The following is a 21,622-nucleotide window of genomic DNA, read 5'->3' on the forward strand; positions in this document are numbered from 1 at the left end:
TATAATGTTTGCTACAACTAAAGGTACTATAGGAAATTAAAACAGGCTTTAGAGTGATTTCCAGACACCTGAAATGTCAACAAGTAAGATTTGATGTAGAGTCTCAAAATGAGGAAGAAAGCTTTTAGAATCGAAGCAAGAAAACATCAGGGTAAAACTGCTTTAAAACAATCCATTATATTCATTATATTCATTTTTTTAATACATTAAGTAAAAAATGGAACGCAGACAGGAAATTGTAACTGCATATCATGAACGAAACAAAACACTTCCTAGCACTATTAGCCATTAAAATGCTAACAATTAATGTTAGGAAGTAAAATTCAATCGCTTTAAAAATTGATCTAAATACGATCAATTGACAAAAGTTTAATTTATTATACAAACATATAGCGATCATTGTACGATGTTCATTTTCGTCGTCAATAAACTGAGAAATTTTAAAAATCAATTTTGTCGTTAATCTATGATAAATAACAGTTTAAAAACTTTCTGTACCTAAGTTCTCCTTCAAACTCTAGAATATATGTTAATATTTGGGGCTCATGAAGTAACATTTTGATAAAAAAGGTGAATTTACTTTCAGAGTCAGGTGACGGCACTTTGTTCTATTGTTACTCTACTATTATGAACACGTAATGCCATGAATTTATTTTTTGAATATGCAAAAGCAGAATTTCAATCGCAAGAATATGTACATGCTAGTCTTTTGGATCTAGTAATTTGTTATAGGTCGAACTTTTCTTAGAGCTAAAAAACTTTATTGGCTTAAAAGCATCACATTGGCTCTTTATAAAAGCTCTTTCTCAACTCTGGGAGAAATTATTTTGTTTCTTGAAATCAAAGAGATTCATATTCTTCATTGCAAAATAAAACATTTTTTATTCAGAATTCTAGTTGTATAGTTGATCTATTTATACATCGTGGGAACATAAGAGTCAAAGATAAAAATATTTATGAAAAACACGGGAACCACTATAGATAACTCGACAGTGAAAAATTCTGTGAAAGATAATAATTTTCTTTTTCACCTGTCAATTATGTAATTGATAACAAATTCAATTGTATATAAAGGGATAAGGTAAAATGTATTTTATTTTTAAAATCTAGTTCGTAAACAGTTTATAAACGCTCTTTTCTGTTGCCCAAAATATTTTATTTCAATCAACATATTTCTTATTTTCTCTTGTTTTTGAACTTTTCGTGTTTTTCTTCCTGTTGTTTTAATCAAATGGTAAATCAATTTTTAATAACTTGAAATAGTTGTTTGTATGTTGGTGAGAAAAGTCACGAGTGATATCTGTGATAAAAGATATCGCGAATCATTTTTAATTAGCATTTAATCACGATGCATGTATTTATTGCATCAGTTATTCAATCATCGCAGTTTTGATCACATTATACAACTCTAGCATTTTGCGTTTGCACAAATCTTGCATCCAATGCTAGCTCTCTCCTGCCCCCCCCCCCCCTCTATGTTTGAATGATGCAAAGTCACATGCAACATCTGAGTGATTATGCGATAATTTATGTCATGGCAGCTTTGCATAATGTCATAATTTATGTCTGGGGGCTTGTGCGATAATTTATGTCATGGCAGCTTCGAATAATGTCCTAATTTGTGTCTGAGGGCTTGTGCGATGATTGATGTCATGGCAGCTTTGAATTATGTCCTAATAAATATCTGGGGGCTTGGGCGATAATTGATGTCATGACAGCTTTGCATAATGTCATAATTTATGTCTGGGGGCTTGTGCGATAATTTATGTCATGGCAGCTTCGAATAATGTCCTAATTTGTGTCTGAGGGCTTGTGCGATGATTGATGTCATGGCAGCTTTGAATTATGTCCTAATAAATATCTGGGGGCTTGGGCGATAATTGATGTCATGCCTACTTTGCATAATATCACAAGTTAAGTCTGAGGGCTAAATTAGATTCCACAAATCCTGACATTATTATGCTTCATTGTTATACCATATCCTGCGCGTTAAAGTCACGTAGTTGATCCAAAGCATCTGCTGATATGTATATGCGACTAAGAAAAAATGATTTATAAACAAAATCAAATTATGTGTTACCTAATCTGGACACAAATAATGCACAACCTGCTCAGTTTATAAATTTTAATAAAGAAAATTAAATATGCTTGTTGTGTTGTTTTGTACATGCAGCGTAATCAATTTTAAGTATTTATGAACCTACCTTTACATTTTACGTTTTATTCCTAATCTTTTCGGATGTAATTCTGAATACTTTTTATAAAACTAAACTAGGCATTTTTTGTAACTTGTCTGGATAAGCAATTATGATGGATTATTTTATCAGCTTGCTTTTTAAGTTGATAAGCAAAGCCATTCGTTGCTAAACTGGACATATTTTGTGAGCATGAGAATCTCCATTTTTGACATGAAGCAAATATTTCAAATGAAACAGAAATGAATACAGGTTGTTATCGCATTGATTTTAGAACTACAATTATCTAAACAGTCAGTCCCTATACACAATATAAATGAAAAGTAATAATTTTAAAAAGCCTAGCTGTACAATTGGTGCTTTACGTGAACGAGACGTAAACAACATGGTTACAGCATGAGACTGTAAATGCCTGCTTTGTCTGATTTCAAAAGCTGCTTTTTTGTGATTTATGTTTTTTTCTATATCACGTGATTGACAAAAAATAATATCGGGTATTGATATCTTTCCAGAGGATGTTTTTAAGATAAAAGTTGATTAAAAGTATTTTCAAAATGTAATTTATTGGAGTTCAACTGAATCTTAATTCTTGAATGCCTCCATTTATTTGAAACACGTGTTTAAAAATTAAATAATATTTTTTGAAATTGTACATGAACATGAATAATTAGAATATTTTCACTTTTCATCATAGAAATTGATGTATCATTTAAATTATGCCTATACGAAATCCAATACATTGGATTCACAAAATCCGCATTCAAACAACGATTCACACAGCACAAATCATCACTTATCCAAAACACAAACAACCATGAACAAGCTAAACTCATCTGGCAGTTAAAAGATAAAAAACAAATAAAAAGTCTTCTGGTCGGTCATGTCAAAAACAGGAGTATACACGAACAAAACGAAACGATGCAACTTTTGTCCAGTTAAAAAACCAAATATTGAGGCCAGAAAGCTTATCTGTTGGATACAAAAGGTAGAACAGGGCCTACGCCACGAATTTGAAAGTGGGGGGGGGGGAGGCTTTTCTCCTTTTACTGCAGCTTTAAAACTACTTGCTTTGCAAAAAAGTTGGGGGAGTCATGGCCCCTCCGGCCCCCCGGTGGCGTGGGCCCTGGTTGTTATCTTATATTGAAATGCTGCGAAGAGGTTTTTGCCTAACAAACTTCAAAATATATGTATAAAATAAGGGGAAGCTACGACAGCGAGGCCTCCGTACAGCCTCGATTCTTCCTCAAGGCGAGTACCCTTTCAGGAATAGTTGAGGCTGAGAGCAGGCAATAAAAGTGCGAATCATGAGTGACTGTGGATACGATGACAATGCGAGGTGTAAATTACAGTGACAGGAAGTGGAGGACATGTTTTTGCCGGGTGCACGCAGATCATGAATTACAGATCTAGACATCTCTTAGGTTTCACGTCAGCATTGTAGCCCTGTTCAAAGTTCTGTTTATATATTTTATCAGGTCAAGTTATCAAAAAATTGATTGAATTTAGAGGTTGTGTTAGATAAGAGGCTTGCAAGTCTCTGTTTGCTAGATCTTGCTTCAAACAAAGTCAACATATTGCACGATGCAAAAATCCAAAAACGTTATGATGTACAAAGAAAATATTGATACCCACATATCAAAATAAAATAATTTTCCATTTTGCGTTTATCAATGTTGACCAGAAGACCCACACCCCAATAAAGGTTACGGGACCCCACCCCCCAGATTAAGAACATTAAGAACCTCACTTTAGTGCTGCCTCTATCCTGTAAATGTCATGGAATTTCAAGAATCCGTATCTATGTTGACAATGTCCCTAATGACCCATTCCGTTGTCATTTTCGAGTCTCTTGACATTAGCACGACCGCCTTCCGCCTTTCATTAAGAAACTTTCCCAAAGCGGCGTATTCCAGGAACACGATTTTGGACAGAGAACACGGACAGGCATGATAACATAGGTAATTCTCAATTTTTCAACTTAATTCGTTTACAATTGCTACTTTGTTTACAACCAATGTCAGTCGTTATTTTCTTCTAAGTGACACTTTCATAACAGCTAATAAACTGAGATTCTTTAGGTAAAAAATTATGTGAAACTTTCAATATGTATAGTGAAATCAGCAAAAGGTATATTCTTAAATTAGTTTGTGTTAGTCTTTAATACCCGTAGCTAAATTGCGTATGTAAACGAACTTTCGCAAAATGACATTTACTGTACCTCAGTTTCAGCTTGTTCTTAATTTTTGACCAGTAGAGCTTTGAGGCTCGTTCCTTTATAAAATTGTCCTTTTAAAAAAGTGTGTCCTTATAAAGTGCAAATCAGGCTCGGTTTGAGTTTGGTTGAATTGATCAAGGTATCCTCAATTTTTACGATAGAAGATGGGGGGCGTATCCATCTTGACAGGTCATTGCCTGTAATTCTTTTGCAATTATACCCCACACGTGCAAGGGAGGTAATTTTTTGTAACAACGAGCAAGGAGGACAATACACCGTATCCTTTCGAGGTGTTAAGTGGAACGCCTTTTCAGTGCGAACAATATTATGTCTTGAATGCAACACACATTTCAAGCAACACGAGAAACTGAATGAGAAACTCTCTTGATCCTTTCGTTTTTGGACTGCAAACATTCTTAGTTTTACGAAATCCCCTGGACAAGGAGATCAAATCACTGCTTGCTATGTGGATTAAGCAAGGTTTTTATGGTGCCTTTCACAAAAGATGTAAGTAAACTAGAATACTCATTGGAAGGGTTAAACAGTCTTCGGTTCATTGAGAGACTTCATTCAGCACCCATACGGCTGTTCTGGTTATTGGTGGTAACAATTCGACGATATTTCTGTTTGCTGACGAAGAGTTGGTATCTTTGCAATTCATGAATCTTATTTGTTTTATGATTCTATTCTATGTAACACAACTTTGCAGTTGCAAACATACAAGAATAAGTGCATTGTTTGCACCCTAGTATACGTACCTTTACAACTTCTCTCCAGTTCAGTTGGACGCTGCTGAATGGTCGATTATTTTATCTCCATGAACAATAACAAGTGAAATACTTTTGCTATTATAGCTGTTATGGAAATCATATATAGAGAAAAGCTATTTCAAGTTGACAGAAACCCATTTAAAAATAAGGTTGCTATTTCTTTGGCAGCAGCTTAGATTCTGCCGGGCCGTGGGAACAAGATTTAAATTTGTTGGTAAGTGGCAAAAAGACAATTGATGTATCGGTTAGTACCCATTTCGACTCCGGTACTGAAATTGTGGCAGAAAAAATGGGGAAGAGGTGCAACAATTCTTCAATCCCTCGTTTAGCAGACGAGATTTCTAACAAAACAAAAGATCTTTTATAGAGTGATTTGTCCCTCGGTTTTGAGTTGGGCAGGCAGAAGTAAATAAGCATTAGCAGAAAAATGACCGAAAAAGTTCGCAAATGTCCACAAGAAAGTGGCAGTGTAAACAATGCATGGCTCTGGAAAACCTGATGTCTGTGGTTCTAGCAGTGTCAGCACGAGCATGAGAATTATCACTGAACAATATCTGGTAGTGATGTATAATAATATAGGATGTAATTCAAAGCAAACATTTTAATCAACCTATTGCATGATCTGTAGATCAAGAATAAGCAGGAAATAGCGGGTATGCAGGGTCACATTACAGCGCACTATATCTCGCTGAGCAAACACGCTAGATAGAACTGATTTCGCGCGGAGGTTGGGGAGAGTAGAATTATCAGCAGGGTTGTAGTGGTCAGGACACAGAGCCGCGCTCCTTGCTGGTGCCAAAAAAAACAATTTGCTACAGTGAAATCACCTAATATACTATAAAGCGGACATACTATAAGGCAGACTAGTCCAGTCGCTTAACTCCCATCTTGGTCAGATTGTGACAGACTGGAACAAAGCACCAAGCGGACTTCCTTTAAAACAAACATCAAATCCAGGAAGTCAGATGTTCCTATTTCTGATTTCATTTTCAAAAAATATTTTCTCTCGGGTGATATTAATATGTTTAAATTTTGAAAAATATTCATACTTCCAAAGTGTTTTGTGAAATTTTTAGAAACTAATCTTTTTTTTACAGAAAAAAACATATTTTGCCATGTTCGTTTTTTTCTTTGCGTTCCAAGTGCACTTCAAATCAGTGTACGTGCAAATCTCTTTTAAAGGACTTCTTGTAAAGTGGACAGATACAAAGCGGACACTTCGTAAAGCGGACACTTCGTGAAGCGGACACTTCGTGAAGCGGACACATTTTTCTAAAAAAATTATACTTTCCTTTGAAATTGCTTACTCTAAACCATGCATTAATAGCAATCACTCACAGTTTGATCCTTTAACCTTTGTTTTTCAATCACAAAAGGTATTTCATGCTATGTTCTGTTAGTTTCATAACTTTATCCACGACAATGTTTAATCTTACCTTGATCCAACTGACTTCTTTCTGAGGACTGACACTTTTATTTTTTTCACAGGAATTCCCAACCCATATAGACCTTATCAAAAATAGTGTGCAGTTCTTAGCTTTTACCGAACGTGCTGCACTCCAAAATTTATCCATTAACCGCAGGGTTCTGAATCTTTTTAGATAACCTCTGCGTAATATATTTTATTGTCGAATCGTGACCTTAGAGTCCTAATCTATTCGTTGATGTCATAGTTCCTGTACTGCTCGAAGCCATACAAAAATTATTATGATGCGTTTTATTGAATTGGTTGCATTACAATAGTAAATCCATTTATACAGGCCAGTGCACCCGTATCAACAACGGCCAGGCGTCTTTAATTTCCCGTTCCAAGGGGGATTAGGCTTCAAATAAGTGCATGCGGATAGAATCACAAAGCCCGCCGTAAAAGCTGCTTCGATATTTTGCAAGGTGCATTGAGCATCAAAGCAGGTAGAGTTATCCAGATAAGAAAAGATGGCAGACGTGCTCAGCACTAAGGATTTGATGATTTCAGTCCCCAAAATGGATCCTGTTTTTCGACCAAGTATTCGACGGATACAGTCATCGCCATCAATAAGTAAGTAGAGAGTTTTTACTTAACATTAGATTTGTTCTTGCTTGTCAAGCTTGGGAACTGAACTTCCACCCGTTTCAAACTAATGCAATCTTCACCAATAAGCTAATGTTTTAAAGAAAGAAAATAGTTCAAATTTCTTACATAAAATTGTAAACGAAACATTGGAATTTGAAACTTTTCATTTGAAAATGGATTGAGTGCTTATTCAGTAGCAATGAGTCTTTTCTTGAATTTCTTATCAAAACGGCTGAAATTCAGACCCAACCAATTTCATTCGAATTTAATTTTCTTTCTCATCGATAACTTGACTTATGAGCTCTGATTTCGCAGCAAATCTTTGCCGGTTCCTGGCTAGTTGTTGATCAATTAATTTTATATCTAGTCATCAATGACCTATGAAAAATCAAGCTTATGGTTCCACTGATGAAAAATTACACAAAGGCTATTTATCCTCAGTAATATTCCATCACTGAAAATTTTTTGTCAACATTTGGCCTAATAATTAGCTTACTACGGTTTCTTTCGCGGTTTTTTCCAAGGAAACGCCAGATGTTTGATATTAAGGATTCCACGTGAATGGAATCTTCTAACCGTTAGTTGACAGCTTTGCCGTGTTGCAAGATTGATCTCTTGATAATTTTCATATGTATTGCGAATCAGGGTATATCTCATTGACATAACATGGCTTATTTCAACCTGTATCTTGTAACTATGTTCTTGGATCGCAGTCATTATATTTGAATTTAGAATTTCAATTAAATGTAGAACAAAAACTTTTCCTCAGAACACGTTGCTAAATGGGTATATTGCACTGACGCCCCTACCTTCACCAAACTTGTATATATATATGTTCTTTTCTTCATATTCTTTAATATTTTTGGTTTTGGTCCATTGCCTTCAAGGGCTGCTCTTGACCATAGTTTTTATTAGGATTAAGCAGCTTCTTCTTTGAGATATTCCTTGTGACTTTTCAGAGCAAAGGGCCTGCCATTAGGTGTGGCAAGAGTGTTTAAGGTGTTTTTAAACAAATTCTAAATAAATAAGAGCCCGTGGTTTTTTGGGTGGCTCTGTGCTAAGTTTCTAATAGCATACGCGGTACATCGTATTTTGAGAAAGCAAGTTAATGACTGGACAATAAAAACTGAATTTTTTTACCTTCATATTATCTTTGGAAAGCGAAGATACTGATGTTGGCTATGATGAAAGTATGGCGATGTGTCGATGTGGGCTCTTATATCGCTAGAAAATTCGTTTGTTTAGTTGACTTGTTCCGATTATTGTGTCACTGTTGTTATGAGTCCCGCTTCATTAAAAAGAGTAAAAACTTACTGAAATAGATATAGACGATTCACGATAAACGTACGCGTGTAAAACTAGCTTTACGAATTTTTTTCAAATAGATTAACTCGTGGATAACTGCGAAATTATATATTGGCTACATATTGGCTTCTGATGGCTACATATTTCAGATTTTTGATTGGGAAAGGCACATACCTCTGGGGATCATTGTCAAATGTTTGCATCAATGGATTGTTTTTTGGTGAGCCTGACCCTGGGTAATGAATTCTGTAGAGCCTGGTAATAGTATTGACTGACAATAACCTCGAATGCAATGAAAACAGTCAAAATCAGTCTCGTTTAGATGGGCCATGTAATTTTGGTAGAAAAAATGCGAACCTATTGGACCCTCAGTTCTATCTGAACAATCCGTAAATGTGATAATCCTTCGTATCGGAAAGACCTTTTAAGATTCAATCTAGTTTGGGGTTTTCTTCAAATAGTTACTCAACCCAGGAATAGCAATTATAAAGTAAGCTTAGTTTTTCCAGAATGTATATCCAATAAATAGATGGTTTTTCTGGGATACACTTAATGATGTCTAACTGATTTTGTCCTAAACAGAGCTTGAGGAGGATCAGAAATCACCACGGGAAAGTAAAAGGCCACTCGTACGAAAGAAGAGTGGATCAGGATCAAAATCTTTTGCCTTCATGGGTGAGTCACTTTCATGTTTATACTTCTTCTAATAATGGACGCACATTTACATATAGCGGGCAAAATTTCATACTTGATCCAGAGAGAACGTTTAAAAGAGATTTTGCTGCACATCTTAAAAAAAATTGTTCGGGCTGTCAGAGAATCGTTTAGTTTTGGAAAAGACATTCCCAAACATCTTAAACCGATGCAAAGAAGGACCAAGTGAATCTGGGCTGGGTTTTTTAAAGATGTATCAGAGATGGTAAACCCCTAGCCAGACTGGAAATAGGCCTGCAGGTGTTGTACGTCACTGTGCTCAAGAGGCTACTTGAAATAATCACCCACAGTTAAAATAAAACGCTAAATGATAAAAAACAATTAATTGTGACCATTGGTGACCAAACAAATAAGAGACATTATAGAAACAACAAAACCAGTTTATAGAAACAACAACAAAACAATAAAACTCAGATATCAATCAGCATTTAATCTGACAAAACAACGCCTAAAATTATTAAAAGACATTCCTTACAAACATAACTTTGATAGTGAGCGGTTCCTGGACTCTATTTGCAGTCAATGTTCTGCAAGTAGCTGCAAAGTACCGCTGGAGGTTCTTTAGTCCGATTTCTTATGGGTTCCTTAGGGTTGCTTTTGATACACAGAAAATGAAGCGTCGGACATCCAATCGTGATACTTCAGGTTTACCCATAGAAATATCGTGTAGGAAGGTAATTTTTCACGTAAAAGGTGAAAGGAAGGTAATTTTTCACCTAAAAGTAGAAATTTCCTTGTCGAGCCTGTACAACAAGAGTGAATTTTCACAACGTAGCCCGGTACGCAATTCAAACCAATTGCACCCTAACCTTTTTTTATACCACTTCTCTCTCTATAAGAGTCTTTCAACTTTTCTTTAGCACGTCAGTATACCAGCTTAAGCTCCCCTTGCATCGTTTTTGCAAAACCCACTTTGAAAAGACGATTATCAAAGCTGATACGATTCCAGGTTTGAGGAGTTATTTTGGGTGGGTGAAGGGATTGAATAAGAAGAGGCCTAAAATTCGAAAACAAATTAAAGGCCTCTGGTAATATCCTTATAGCCAATTTATATATTGACAAATTTTATTACAATCTGTCTTTTTGTTGAAAAGGCACGAAATCCGCTCAACATTATCAATACTTTTCGAGCTCATCATCTAAGCTATAATTAGCTTTTGCAAAATCAGTTTTTATCTGACAGGCGCTGTTCTTTTGATTCGATTAGGCCTCTATTGATGAGATATCACCTAGACTAAAATCACCCATGGCAGTTTGAAAAGAATAGTTAACTAACAGTGTTTGCCTTCGCTGAAAACAGTTGCAAGCTCTTTTTACTATGTTTTTCAGTCTCGTGCATGAATTCGCATGCTTTTAATCCATTCATGATAAAATATATTTCCTAGCTAATTAAACAAGTAGTCTTAACTCGTTGATACAGCAGATTTGGAGAGAAATTTCTTCCTTATTATGCCTAACTTTGATGAAAAATCCCCTACAGCTGCAAGCTGCGTCGCATCCAAAGAGAGGATCTTAGCTATAATGAGAAGGAAGTCTTTTCTTGTGGCTTTTTGAGGCTAATTTAGATTGCTTTTCCTTTAGCCAATGAATACTCTTCTGATCAAGCCATTTGACACACCCTTCCCAAAATGTCTCCATTCAAGCAAAGAAATCTTTTAAATCCAGAAGTTGAAAGACCACCTAGGAAACTCCCTTAGGCCAGTATAAATCACAAAGAAATGAATGATTGTCGCTAGAATTTGATAATTGTCTTAGCGATATTAGTTCATGCATATATTCAGATATGTTTCTATGTGAAGAGGAAGAATGGCCTGAAATGCGACAAGAAACTTCATTTTTAAAAATAGGTACCATTGGAAGTAAAACCTTCTAACCTTGCAGTTATATGAAAGGAAATCTATTTGAGTGACTCCAATACATACAACATTTTACATCTTGAATAATTCAAAACATTTAGGCCAAATATTTTATCTGGCCATCGAATCAAACAAAAAGTAGCTTCTCACATTGCAAACGGAATTTTGTTAAGTTTTGTCTGAAATTTATTATATGTTTACATCAATATTGGCACTTGCTTTATGCATACAATTTTCAACATCAGTGCCTCATAAGAATCTTTTCGTATGATCGTAGGTAGGGGCTTGGACCAAAAGGTAGAAATCTTGCGAGAGTCTCCGTGTTTGGTGCTCAGTAAATTTAACATATGCCATATGATTTTCTTCAGCATAGATAAAACCTCACTACTAGATACCATGTCCCGCTTTTAATGGAATATTTTGCTTCAAAATTGCCCAGACCTGTCTAATAACTGGCTATATTTGTGCGCAATAAGGAATCAGATAACATTAATGCTCATCTTTTCGTCAAATGATGGCGCGTGTTCCTTTTTACTTGGAACCAAGGATTTCAGTGGTCTTTTGAAAAAACTCCTCCCTTCAAAGAATTCGCTTTTTTCATTCAGCGTATGCTTTTCTTCCTTTGTAATGCAGTCAATGTTTTTTGCAGTTCCAATTAACGAGGAAGAAAATAGCCCTAAATACCCTGTTGCATCTCCAAAGATTGTCAGAAGATCAAGCCTACAAGGTAAGTTCTCTTGTTTGAAATGTCAGGACAGAGCTGTCAAATAAAGATGACCTGAAGTAGAAATTTTCTAACAGAAAACTTCTGCAAGAGATAAATAAAATAAAATATCCTGAGAAGGGTTGGGGGGGGGGGGTGCTGTCTCGCTTTCATGTTGCAATAAAAGTCTCCTAAATAGAAAAATTTCCTGAATATATAATTATATTTAAAAGAGGCTTTGTTGTTTAAAAACGCATTAAATTGCATGTAAAAAAGTTCCTAAAACTATACACTGAATTTTGACTGCAAGATAAGAGGTTGGGAGCAAGGCCTTGTATCTTATCAAATGATCTCTTTGGTACAGAGCACAATAGTATCAAGAAACTAAGTTATAACATGTAAAGGAGGTATTGTGTAGATATGATGCAACTTTGAAAACTTGTTTAATCAACCTGTTTATCTTATTTCTTTGTTTGGTAGATTTTTTACGTTTGATCAGACAGATAAAAGCACAATGAATTATGAACTTGAAAAGTGTCACTCAATATCCTTACATTCCTTTCAAACACAACAAGAATTACCTCGAGATATTTTCCGTTGCACGATTGGTGCGCAGCTTCCTACCCTAGGGGCCAAAGCCACAGTAAAAGAGTGGGTTAGTAAAAGAGCGGGTATCTCTTTCACAAAACAAATTAACCTGTATAGATTTTGTCACCATGGGCTCAAATATCTGTAGAACAAGTCAACTCATTATGAACTCGCATGTTCCTGTCCTTCGAAAATTAATGTTTCTGAATCCTCTTACACTCAGCTTTTGTTTGCCTCGCACAAATAAAGTTCATGTTCCATTTACACACAATTTCTCTTTTCATGTTAAATTTTATTCATTTGGCGAATCGCGGGTTTCTTGAAAATGATTTTAGTAATACAGTATTCTCTCCAATCAGCGGACACCGTCGGAGCCAGAGCAGGGTATCCGCTAATTGGAAGTGTCTGCCTTTTGGAAAGTTTTGCAATATAAGTCCCAAAGTTGAAAATAGACCCTAGTTTTGTATTTAAAAGGTGTAATCAGTGGTGGCGCCAGGGGAGGGCTAGGGGGCTGCAGCCCTTCCGTCGAAAGCACCTAGCCCCCCCCCATCGGAGAAAATTTTAGGTTTTTGTGGGAGCAAATTTGACAAAGTAACGTACGAAAACAAAGCATTTTAGCCCCCCTGTCGGAAGCTCTAACCCCTCTGTCGGAAAATTTCTGGCGCCACCTGTGGGTGTAGTCTGGGTAATTAGTGGCTATCGGGTTGAACTTAGACACTAAAAAAATAACCAAATGGAGCGTAACACAACACTTTCATGGATAAAAAAGTTTGTCAATTGTCAAAGTGTTTGAAGTAAATATTCAATTGTCTCATTTTTTGTTCGCTTGCTCCTAAATTTTTTTTGAACTGTCCGCTAATTGGAAAGAAAAATAAGCAAATTGACTATCTTGAGCAAACAATATTGCTTGTTAGTTAGAGCGTCCGCTAATTAAGTGTCCGCTTTTTAGAAAGTTTTTTATGAGACTTTGACCAGAAAACGATCGGGGAAAAAATTTGTCCGCTAATCAGAGGTGTCCGCCTTTTAGTGTGTCCGTTAATTGGAAAGAATTCTGTAATAGAAGGACTGACAGAGGACTAGCGATAATCAGTTTCGTTTTAGTTGTTAAACCAAATAAGTCAAGCGTTTCTTCATAATTGTTTTGGCCACGTGGCAGTATCAGCAAAAAGAAAGCAGAAATGATGTTATCAAATTGGTCTTGAAAAAATATTCTATGCCTCTCAATTGCAAAAAGCATCATGCGGCATTATTCATTGGAAAATGGCATAGTGTATTGCAACAAACAATCGCATAGAAATTGTCTTATATTTGCGCGGTTGGTTTATATTCAGAAAGAAGTGATATTGTAGTGACGTACGTTTCGTCATCGTTGGTGGAAAGGGAACGTTTTTATAAGAGATAAACTTTATCAGGGGAGTCATTTGTTGTAATTAAGAGGCTGCTTATAGGAATGGGTGAAAAAGAGGGAGGATGAAAGGGAGGCACGGTTTTATAGCCAGATGCGTTTATAATAGCAACATAAAATCAGGAAGGTTATTTTATAGATTAGGTGCCGTTCGTCATGCAGGCTGGCTGTATTATTTAGACAAAGATCTAGGCCAAAAGCTCAACTTCAGCATTTCGTCATTAGCCATAAGTGTGAATGGAGAGCCTTGAAGCAGCCTTTTGTAGCTAAGGTACTTTATTGAAAAATGCGTATAGGCACCTTTGAGAATATCTTTCGCATTGACTATAGAAAAATGTAAAACAAAATTGAAATCAAAAAGCAAAATTTTTGGCATAGTTTTTCCTTCAACTTCTCTTGTATTCTGCAAAATAAGATTTTTCAATATTTCTTCCTTTTGTTTTTTTACGTCCCAAGCTGTATGGGGATTACTGAATCGAAACAGCTTTTTGTGCTTTTTAGGCCCATTGGTAATGTTATTCTCTTATCCTATCCCGGGGAGATTGGACCACAATGGCCTAATTGTGTGCTTGTTAATTTATTTTGCTTTGGATTATTTTTGCTTTGTTTTCTGATGAAATAACTGTGCATTCTTGCATGGATTGATAATAGTACGTGAGGACTGCGTCATGCTCCAAGTCTGTATTTATCTGTGTAGGATTATAATTGCTTGTTAATAATCAAGTATGGTTGACTCTCAAAAAGGCAAGTCTTTTCTTATGTTTAAATTTAAATTCATTAAGCCTGATAAGCTTTTATTTCAAGAGGTCTCGATCTTGACAGACGCACGACCACACAGATCAATACCTGTACAATTTTCAGTTTACCTACATACATTCCTAAACCAATTGCATCATATTTATCTTAATGCATAAATACATGTATTAAACGCATCACTTTCAAGTTATCTTTTTCTTTCTTCTTTTCTGAACTAATTATATTTTGAGAAATGTTGCACGTTTAATTTTGCACTGATTATGGGCAAAAAGGAGTTAAAACTTCCGTGTGGGCTCAAAGTGCCAAGAAAAGCAAGGCCACGCGATATATTTTCTATCATGCTTGCGTGCAAAATAAGCTTGTTGACAAAAGCCTTTATCTTGTACTTGGCTTTTAGTACGCATGTTCTCATTGGCAGCCTGGTGTTATTGTGAATGATTTTAACACCATCTTACAATGTTTATCTACACTGTGTCCTTCCAGTTTCAATAAGATTTGTCATTTTCTTTGTCAATTTAACATGTTGTTGACCTGTTGTGTTAGTCCTAGTTGTTATCCTCATCCACGTTGCCACGAGAAAATTGTGTTTGAACAGGAATTCGAGAGGGCTTTCTCCGAGGGGCAAATCACTCTAAGAAAATCTCGTACACCTTTGTGAAAATCGTATTGTTTTATCAGAAAATCCCCAGAAATTCTTTTGTTTTAGGCAAAATCTTGTACGCTATTTGCAAGAGTGAATCGCCCCTCGGCTTTCTCCAGTAGCCTTCAATAGATTTTACTTTTTGTTGCATATCAATAAATATTTTATCGATAAGATCTTTATTTTATCTAAAATCAGTTTTATTGACTAGTATCATATCTCTGATTTTACATCAGGCGTCTTAAAAATGGAAGTTTCGCTTGCTAAATAATAATAATAATAATAAAGTAATAATACAAATATTTACAGAGGAAGGCCTCAGTCACTTGAGGGTGCTTTTCATGAGAGTCCTCTAAAACCTGTCTCTTGCCCCTCTTAGATTAAACTAGAAATCTTTATTCGTAAAAAGGATGCGATGTTTCCCCTGAATTCATGTCAATTGTCAGTAGATGCTCATTATAATTCCGCAATTCATCATCTACATGAAATCTAGAATTAATCAGCAAGCTTAATTGAAGTAAATTTACTCTCAAAATATTTACTGTTTTAACAGGTTGCTCTTTTCATCACACAATTTTTATTTTGCGCATGCGCTAGAATTGGTTCTTTCCCGCATAATTTCCTTATCCACTGCTGCCTTAAACACGAAAAATTTACACATTAATTTGCTAAGCATTAATATTTGATGGTTTCTAATTAAGTAATTTTCCAAACTGAACGCACTTTTTCAACACCAAAATATCTGTTTATTTGCTCTTCGATTAATATTTGTTGAACATGGAACTGCGCAGGAGAAAAGCTTATCTTAATTCAACTTGGCGCGGCTTGTCCAAACTGTTTGAAATTTGAGTGCAAAGAAGCTTGTTTGTTCAGCAAACGTCCAAGTCTTATCTTTGTTATGCGAATTAGTTGTCAATTGAGGAGAAAGGTCAGCGAGTTTGTTACGGAGTCAAGTTTCACTGTTCATTTCGTAAATGTTTTGGCGGCACAGGCGAAGAAGTTGCGTGCAAATTGTTTAGGCCTTTGTAGCTTGCTGGAGAAACCGGAACCCTGTCAGCATGGCAGCACCAGGTAAATGTTTCGCAATAACCGTTAACGGTAGATGGCGGCAAGCCGAGATGCTGAATCAACACGACTCTCTAACCTGGAAGGCAACGAATAAATTATTTTAAGGCCACTCTCCCATGTGCTTGTTATTGAAGTTGTAATTTATCAGAGAAGAGAATGAAAAAATTTTCAACCGTCATGAACTTGGGTGAATTTATGTTTTCCAAAATTTTGATGAATTTCTAACGTGACCGCAGCTTATCGTAGGTCTTCAACGAAAGTTATATGATACCTCCAACTTATCAGCCGCCAAAAAGGGCAAGCGCTTCACGAAAGCAAAAGTAATTGTTGTCTAATGTAATATTTTTGTAACCTCGTCTTAAAGTTATGCTCGTCTGTCGACTAATTTTCAGTTCAAAATTTGTCGATAATCAAGACTTTGCTTTACTTTTTTCTAGAAAATGTAAACAATGGCGGTTATGAGAGGTAAGCTCTTTCCACAAAATTTTCTTATATGATAACAGTGTAATCCACTTTTCACATGCTAAAGAACCCAGTACCTAAATTCTGACAGGATTTGTTGTAACAAACTATGCTATTTCATGTAATCATTTCAACGGTGAAATGTAAAATACAATTTGATAACTGCAGTTGGTTTAATTCCAATATATAACCTTTTTCCCTTCCTTTTGAAAAATAATTAGATTGTTTTGATATGGGATTGGAAGTAATCTGAGTAAGGGAACGAATGTAGTTTTTTTGGTTTTAACCTGTCTTAACAGCATAGTAAAAAGCTTGCAAGATTAGAATGAAGCATATGTCTTTCATATATGAGCAGTAAAGTGGAGATCGACCAACAGAAACCTCACCAGTACCAGATTTTTTATATTCCTATAGTTTATAAGGTTTTGTGTAATGGCAGTTTCATGACTTTTTCAAAGGTTTAAGCTAGGCTTCAGGAGGTTGGCATTCCTGAAAAATTTGTGGGGAGATGTGCTGCCCTTTGAACTTACATCTAACACCAAAAATTCTTAGGTGATGAAAATGGATTTGTGGATTATTAAAAAGGATATGCTTTGTTGCCCAAAAAAGGTATCAAATTTTCAGAGCTCTGTTGTGACTCTAGATATGAAAACATGTTTTAACTTGCTCTTCCTGCTCTAGTCAAGTTTATTGCCATTTTAGCATGGAAGGTGATAGCATCAAAGTATTTGTAAGGGTGAGACCACCTGCAAAAACTCTTGAGCAAGATGTGGACCATAGTCTTTGTCTGGAAGTCACATCGTCTAAGTCACTGGTGCTATTTTCCAAGCCAGAGCCAAAGCAGTTCAGCTATGATCATGTCGCAGACATGAATACAACCCAAGTAAGCCATTGCATTTTATTCATTTGCCATATTTCAAGATACTTAAGTAGGGCTTTGTGAAGTGGGAGGGATGTGGCTCCCCCTTGGAAAATGCAGATTAAAAAAGGGGTTTTTGCCACCAATGGGTGCTTTGTTGGAAAATTGTTAAGTTGTTGACAAATGAAGGATCTTTGTCAGCCCTTGAGCACAATAGCTAGTGATTGCTCTGCACACAACTAGCATTTTTCTATCACTCATAACCAAAGAATGGATTCTATGGGTTGCAGATGTAGACCCCTTTGCGCTTGAATATTGAATGATCTCATATGACTACAAAATGTCATAAACAGTACTTCTGATATTGACATAAGCAGGTTGCTATTTGCTGAGCAAAGATTCCTTTAGGAAATCCTATCACTTGTTTTATGATCCAATGACTGTCTAGTTTTTTTCTATAAGATCATTCTTTTGTGAAAATGTTTTTGAATTGAATTCAAGGACCTCGACACAAAGTTTTTGCTACTATTTCTGATTGAAATTGTGACAGATAAAAAAAAGAACAATAAGGGAATTATTTCTTTAGAGAAAAAGGTGTCTGAAAAGGAATTATATTTAGCATAAATTGTTGCATATGATGTACAAGTTTTCATGTGGAATATGAAAAAGGACTATTTTGTTAGCAAACTAAATTATATTTGTTATTATTGTTACTTGAAAAAAGCTGAAAAAATAATTTTGCTAATTTATAAACAATTAACTGTAGTTTAAATTCAAGTAGTGTTGTGGGTTTAAGAAGTTTTGAAAGGGGCTATGGATAGTAAATAAGTCAATACTGAATTTTACTTAAGTGCTATACATCTAGCCCTAGATGGGTTTTAAAATTAATCCAAGCCTACTGAACAGTAACTTGAATTATTCCTGAAAGTGTTATTTTAAAGAAATGATTGGAGCTTTGAGAATCTAACTACCGTGAGTGAAATATGAAATGTAAGGATAACATTCAAGTTAATTTTTCATTAACTTTGTTAGACAACTGTAATTCAAAGATAAAGTTTGTTTATTTTATCTATAAAGGAAAATATTAATATTTTAAAAGTATTTTTTAATAATGTTTAGCTTGTTTATCTTTTCAAATGTAATGTTTAGAAAGAGCTCTCGTCCAATTACCTTATTTGCTATTTTAAGAGCTTAAAACCCGTAGGCAAACAGCCAAACACTGCTTTTCAGTTACAAGCTGAAACTGTTATAGTCTCTGCCAAAGCGGATGCTTGACGAATTTGACGTTATGTCCTTAATCCAAGCTGAGCATAACTGCATTCTTTCTCGAATTTTTAGATTACATCATGTGCTAGGAGAAAATCGTTTTAAGCCTGTTCTTGTCAAAGATTTCCTTTGTCCTATTCAATAGCCTTATATGCCTGCAACCGATTGATCACATTTAATCACTGGATGCAAAGGACTGCTTTGTTATGTTGTATTAATATTGACACAGTTTGTGTGGGCACTTCTCAGACACTCGCCTCTTCAATGACTGAAAAACAATTTACAGATTTAAGCCTGTTATTTTGCATCTTTGCACGTTTTTGCTTGACCTGGCTTTTTGCAGGAATGTTTAATTTTTGGATTGGAAAACATTCGGATTTGCTAGGGGTTCTAAAAGCCAAGTGCCTTGGGTCTTTCTATCGTGCACGAGACTCTTTCAATTTCTTCAACAAACATATAAGCAAAATTTTGAAATAATTTTTCTAAATCTAAAAATACAACTAATTCTTCAAAGAACTGCTGGTGCACGATTTGCTTTCATTCTCATAGGTTCACAAAGCTGTTGCAAACATAATCTGCCACAAAGTATTTTGATTTTTTCGGAAATAATCATTTAATTTAATAGGTAAATAAGTTTTTCGGAGATTTTCTTCATCAACAGGCCAAAGAGATCAATCTTTAAGAATAAGAGCCTTGAGAGGAGAACGTTATTTTACAATAAGAGAACTGGAATTGTCAGCCAATTTGTTATCACTTTCGTTGCTGTGAAGGGGTCAAATACTTTAGATTCTAACACTCACGACCTCATTCATAACGAAGTGCAAACCGCACGTATTTTAGGACGTGCGACCGCAGTTGACAGTTGCCATGAAACAAGGGATTTTATCGTGTTTATGATGACAATGGCGGGGGCAGGCAGGGTTTACTCCTTGTTATAGCAAGCGATTAACACACTCATCAGCAATTTTATCGATGTATTCCCGGGCTCAAACATCTCTATGGGTTCAAAATAGCGCCCTAGGAGCTTTTAAAATTTGGCTAATTATCTTCTTCGGTCTGCACAGATTCCCACTGTTGCACAAACAACCTTCCTTTGCTTAAAACTTTGAAGGACCAGTTTCATAGGTTAAATTTACGAAGGACCAATTTCATAGGTTAAATTTACGAAGGACCAATTTCATAGGTTAAATTTACGAAGGACCAATTTCATAGGTTAAATTTACGAAGGACCAATTTCATAGGTTAAATTTACGAAGGACCAATTTCATAGGTTAAATTTACGAAGGACCAATTTCATAGGTTAAATTTACGAAGGACCAATTTCATAGGTTAAATTTACGAAGGACCAATTTCATAGGTTAAATTTACGAAGGACCAATTTCATAGGTAAAATTTACGATATTTTGCAAGTTCAGCCAAGCAGATGCAATTGCTGTCTGACCCCGTGTCGAAAGCTGTTTTGCTGTTTTCCGAAGAAAGCAACTTGCGACTTTCATGGCGGATAATGATAAAATGAATATCATATATTGTTCTTTCTTATCAGATCTATATTGCATTTTCTCTTTGGAATTTAAAGCTCGATCGTATCTGATCTTGTCTCGGGTCATGCCATTTTACAAAGCCAGCGCGAGATTTAGTTCTCAAGGATAAGGTCTTCCCAAAGCAGATGCTGAAATTTAAGTATGTCTCACAAGAACCGAAAAGATCAATTTGGGAATTGAGAGTATTTTTGAAAGCCTCAAGAGATAAAGCGATTGGTTAAGGAACGTTCTCATGGGAAATATCGAAAAACTAACTGTTGTTACCTTGGTCAGGTGGCATATCCAGGAACAGGTCTATTAGGGGCCATTTTTACTCTTAAAAAGCTTGAACCAAAGATTCCAGCATACCAAACCCTTGCTTTTTGTAACAAGACACTTCTCCTTTATTCCCCCTCTCTCTTCTGTCAGGTACCCAGAGTAATAGCCATGTTAAACCATAGAAATCCATTTGTTTAACCATAGAAATCCATTTGTTGCCAGAACGAATGAGCTGGTGACCAGGATGGCTCTAAGCGTGGGTTTATTATTTTGACGGGATGAAGGCTTTAGTACCCTCTTTGGCTATTTAGCTTTTTAAGAATCTCATTTCTTCGCTGAAATTTACGATCTCATAAAATTCATGTACTACATCTTGATTGAATTATGTTGTTTGAAACTCCTACGACTTTGCAGTTTTATGTATTTTTCTGAAAGGTCCCCAATTCTTGTTATAATTCTATTTTTTTTATTTACTATTAAGTAATTGACAAACTGTTATGTTTAGTGCTAAGGTGTTTCAGTTTTCAAACTTTTGCGAGTTTCCTGATCTCATTAGTAAACCCATGAAGCCACGTAACTGTCTTGTGTGGCTCAGTATTAGTCCAAAGTTAGCAATTCATTGGGTGGTCGTACGACGACACAGCTTTGTAAACAAAAGAAAATCTCAAGAAACTTCAAGAAGAAAGTTGATCTTGCAGTCGTGTTATTCATATACCCATATTTCCCTACATTTGCAATAATTTCATTCCACCTGCTAAATATTATTTCTATTATGTTGAATTTATCGAATTTTGTAGCCTAACAGCACCGTTTGTTTCGTTTGCAGGAAGAGGTTTTTTCTACCGTTGGAAAGAAGATAATCGAAGGTTGTGTTTATGGTTACAATGGCACCATTTTTGCATAGTAAGTCGTCTTATCACATTATATTTGGGCAGCTGCTGTCTGTTATCTCATACCCAACACTTTGC

At 35.6% G+C, this 21,622-nt stretch overlaps 1 protein-coding gene across 3 annotated transcripts in view; it reads left to right on the forward strand.

The window, feature by feature from the left end:
* The first annotated feature begins 6,310 nt into the window (after positions 1-6,310).
* Positions 6,311-21,622, forward strand: part of LOC135690719 (kinesin-like protein KIF15) — a 41,137-nt gene continuing 25,825 nt past the window's right edge. The window contains exons 1-6 of one of the 3 annotated variants that reach the window (XM_065208357.2): positions 6,311-7,218; positions 9,121-9,213; positions 11,758-11,835; positions 16,706-16,733; positions 17,433-17,613; positions 21,481-21,557. In XM_065208357.2, coding sequence (XP_065064429.2) covers positions 7,116-7,218; positions 9,121-9,213; positions 11,758-11,835; positions 16,706-16,733; positions 17,433-17,613; positions 21,481-21,557 — 560 coding nt within the window. In that variant the 5' untranslated portion in view covers positions 6,311-7,115. Of the gene's footprint in view, positions 7,219-9,120; positions 9,214-11,757; positions 11,836-11,954; positions 16,272-16,705; positions 16,734-17,432; positions 17,614-21,480; positions 21,558-21,622 lie in introns of those variants that run through there. The other 2 variants (XM_065208359.2, XM_065208358.2) reach the window with 2 other exon arrangements.

The sequence above is a fragment of the Rhopilema esculentum genome, chromosome 4 (assembly GCF_057945365.1).
Source record: "Rhopilema esculentum isolate cy_ngs chromosome 4, ASM5794536v1, whole genome shotgun sequence".
Classification (NCBI taxonomy): Eukaryota; Metazoa; Cnidaria; class Scyphozoa; order Rhizostomeae; family Rhizostomatidae; genus Rhopilema; species Rhopilema esculentum.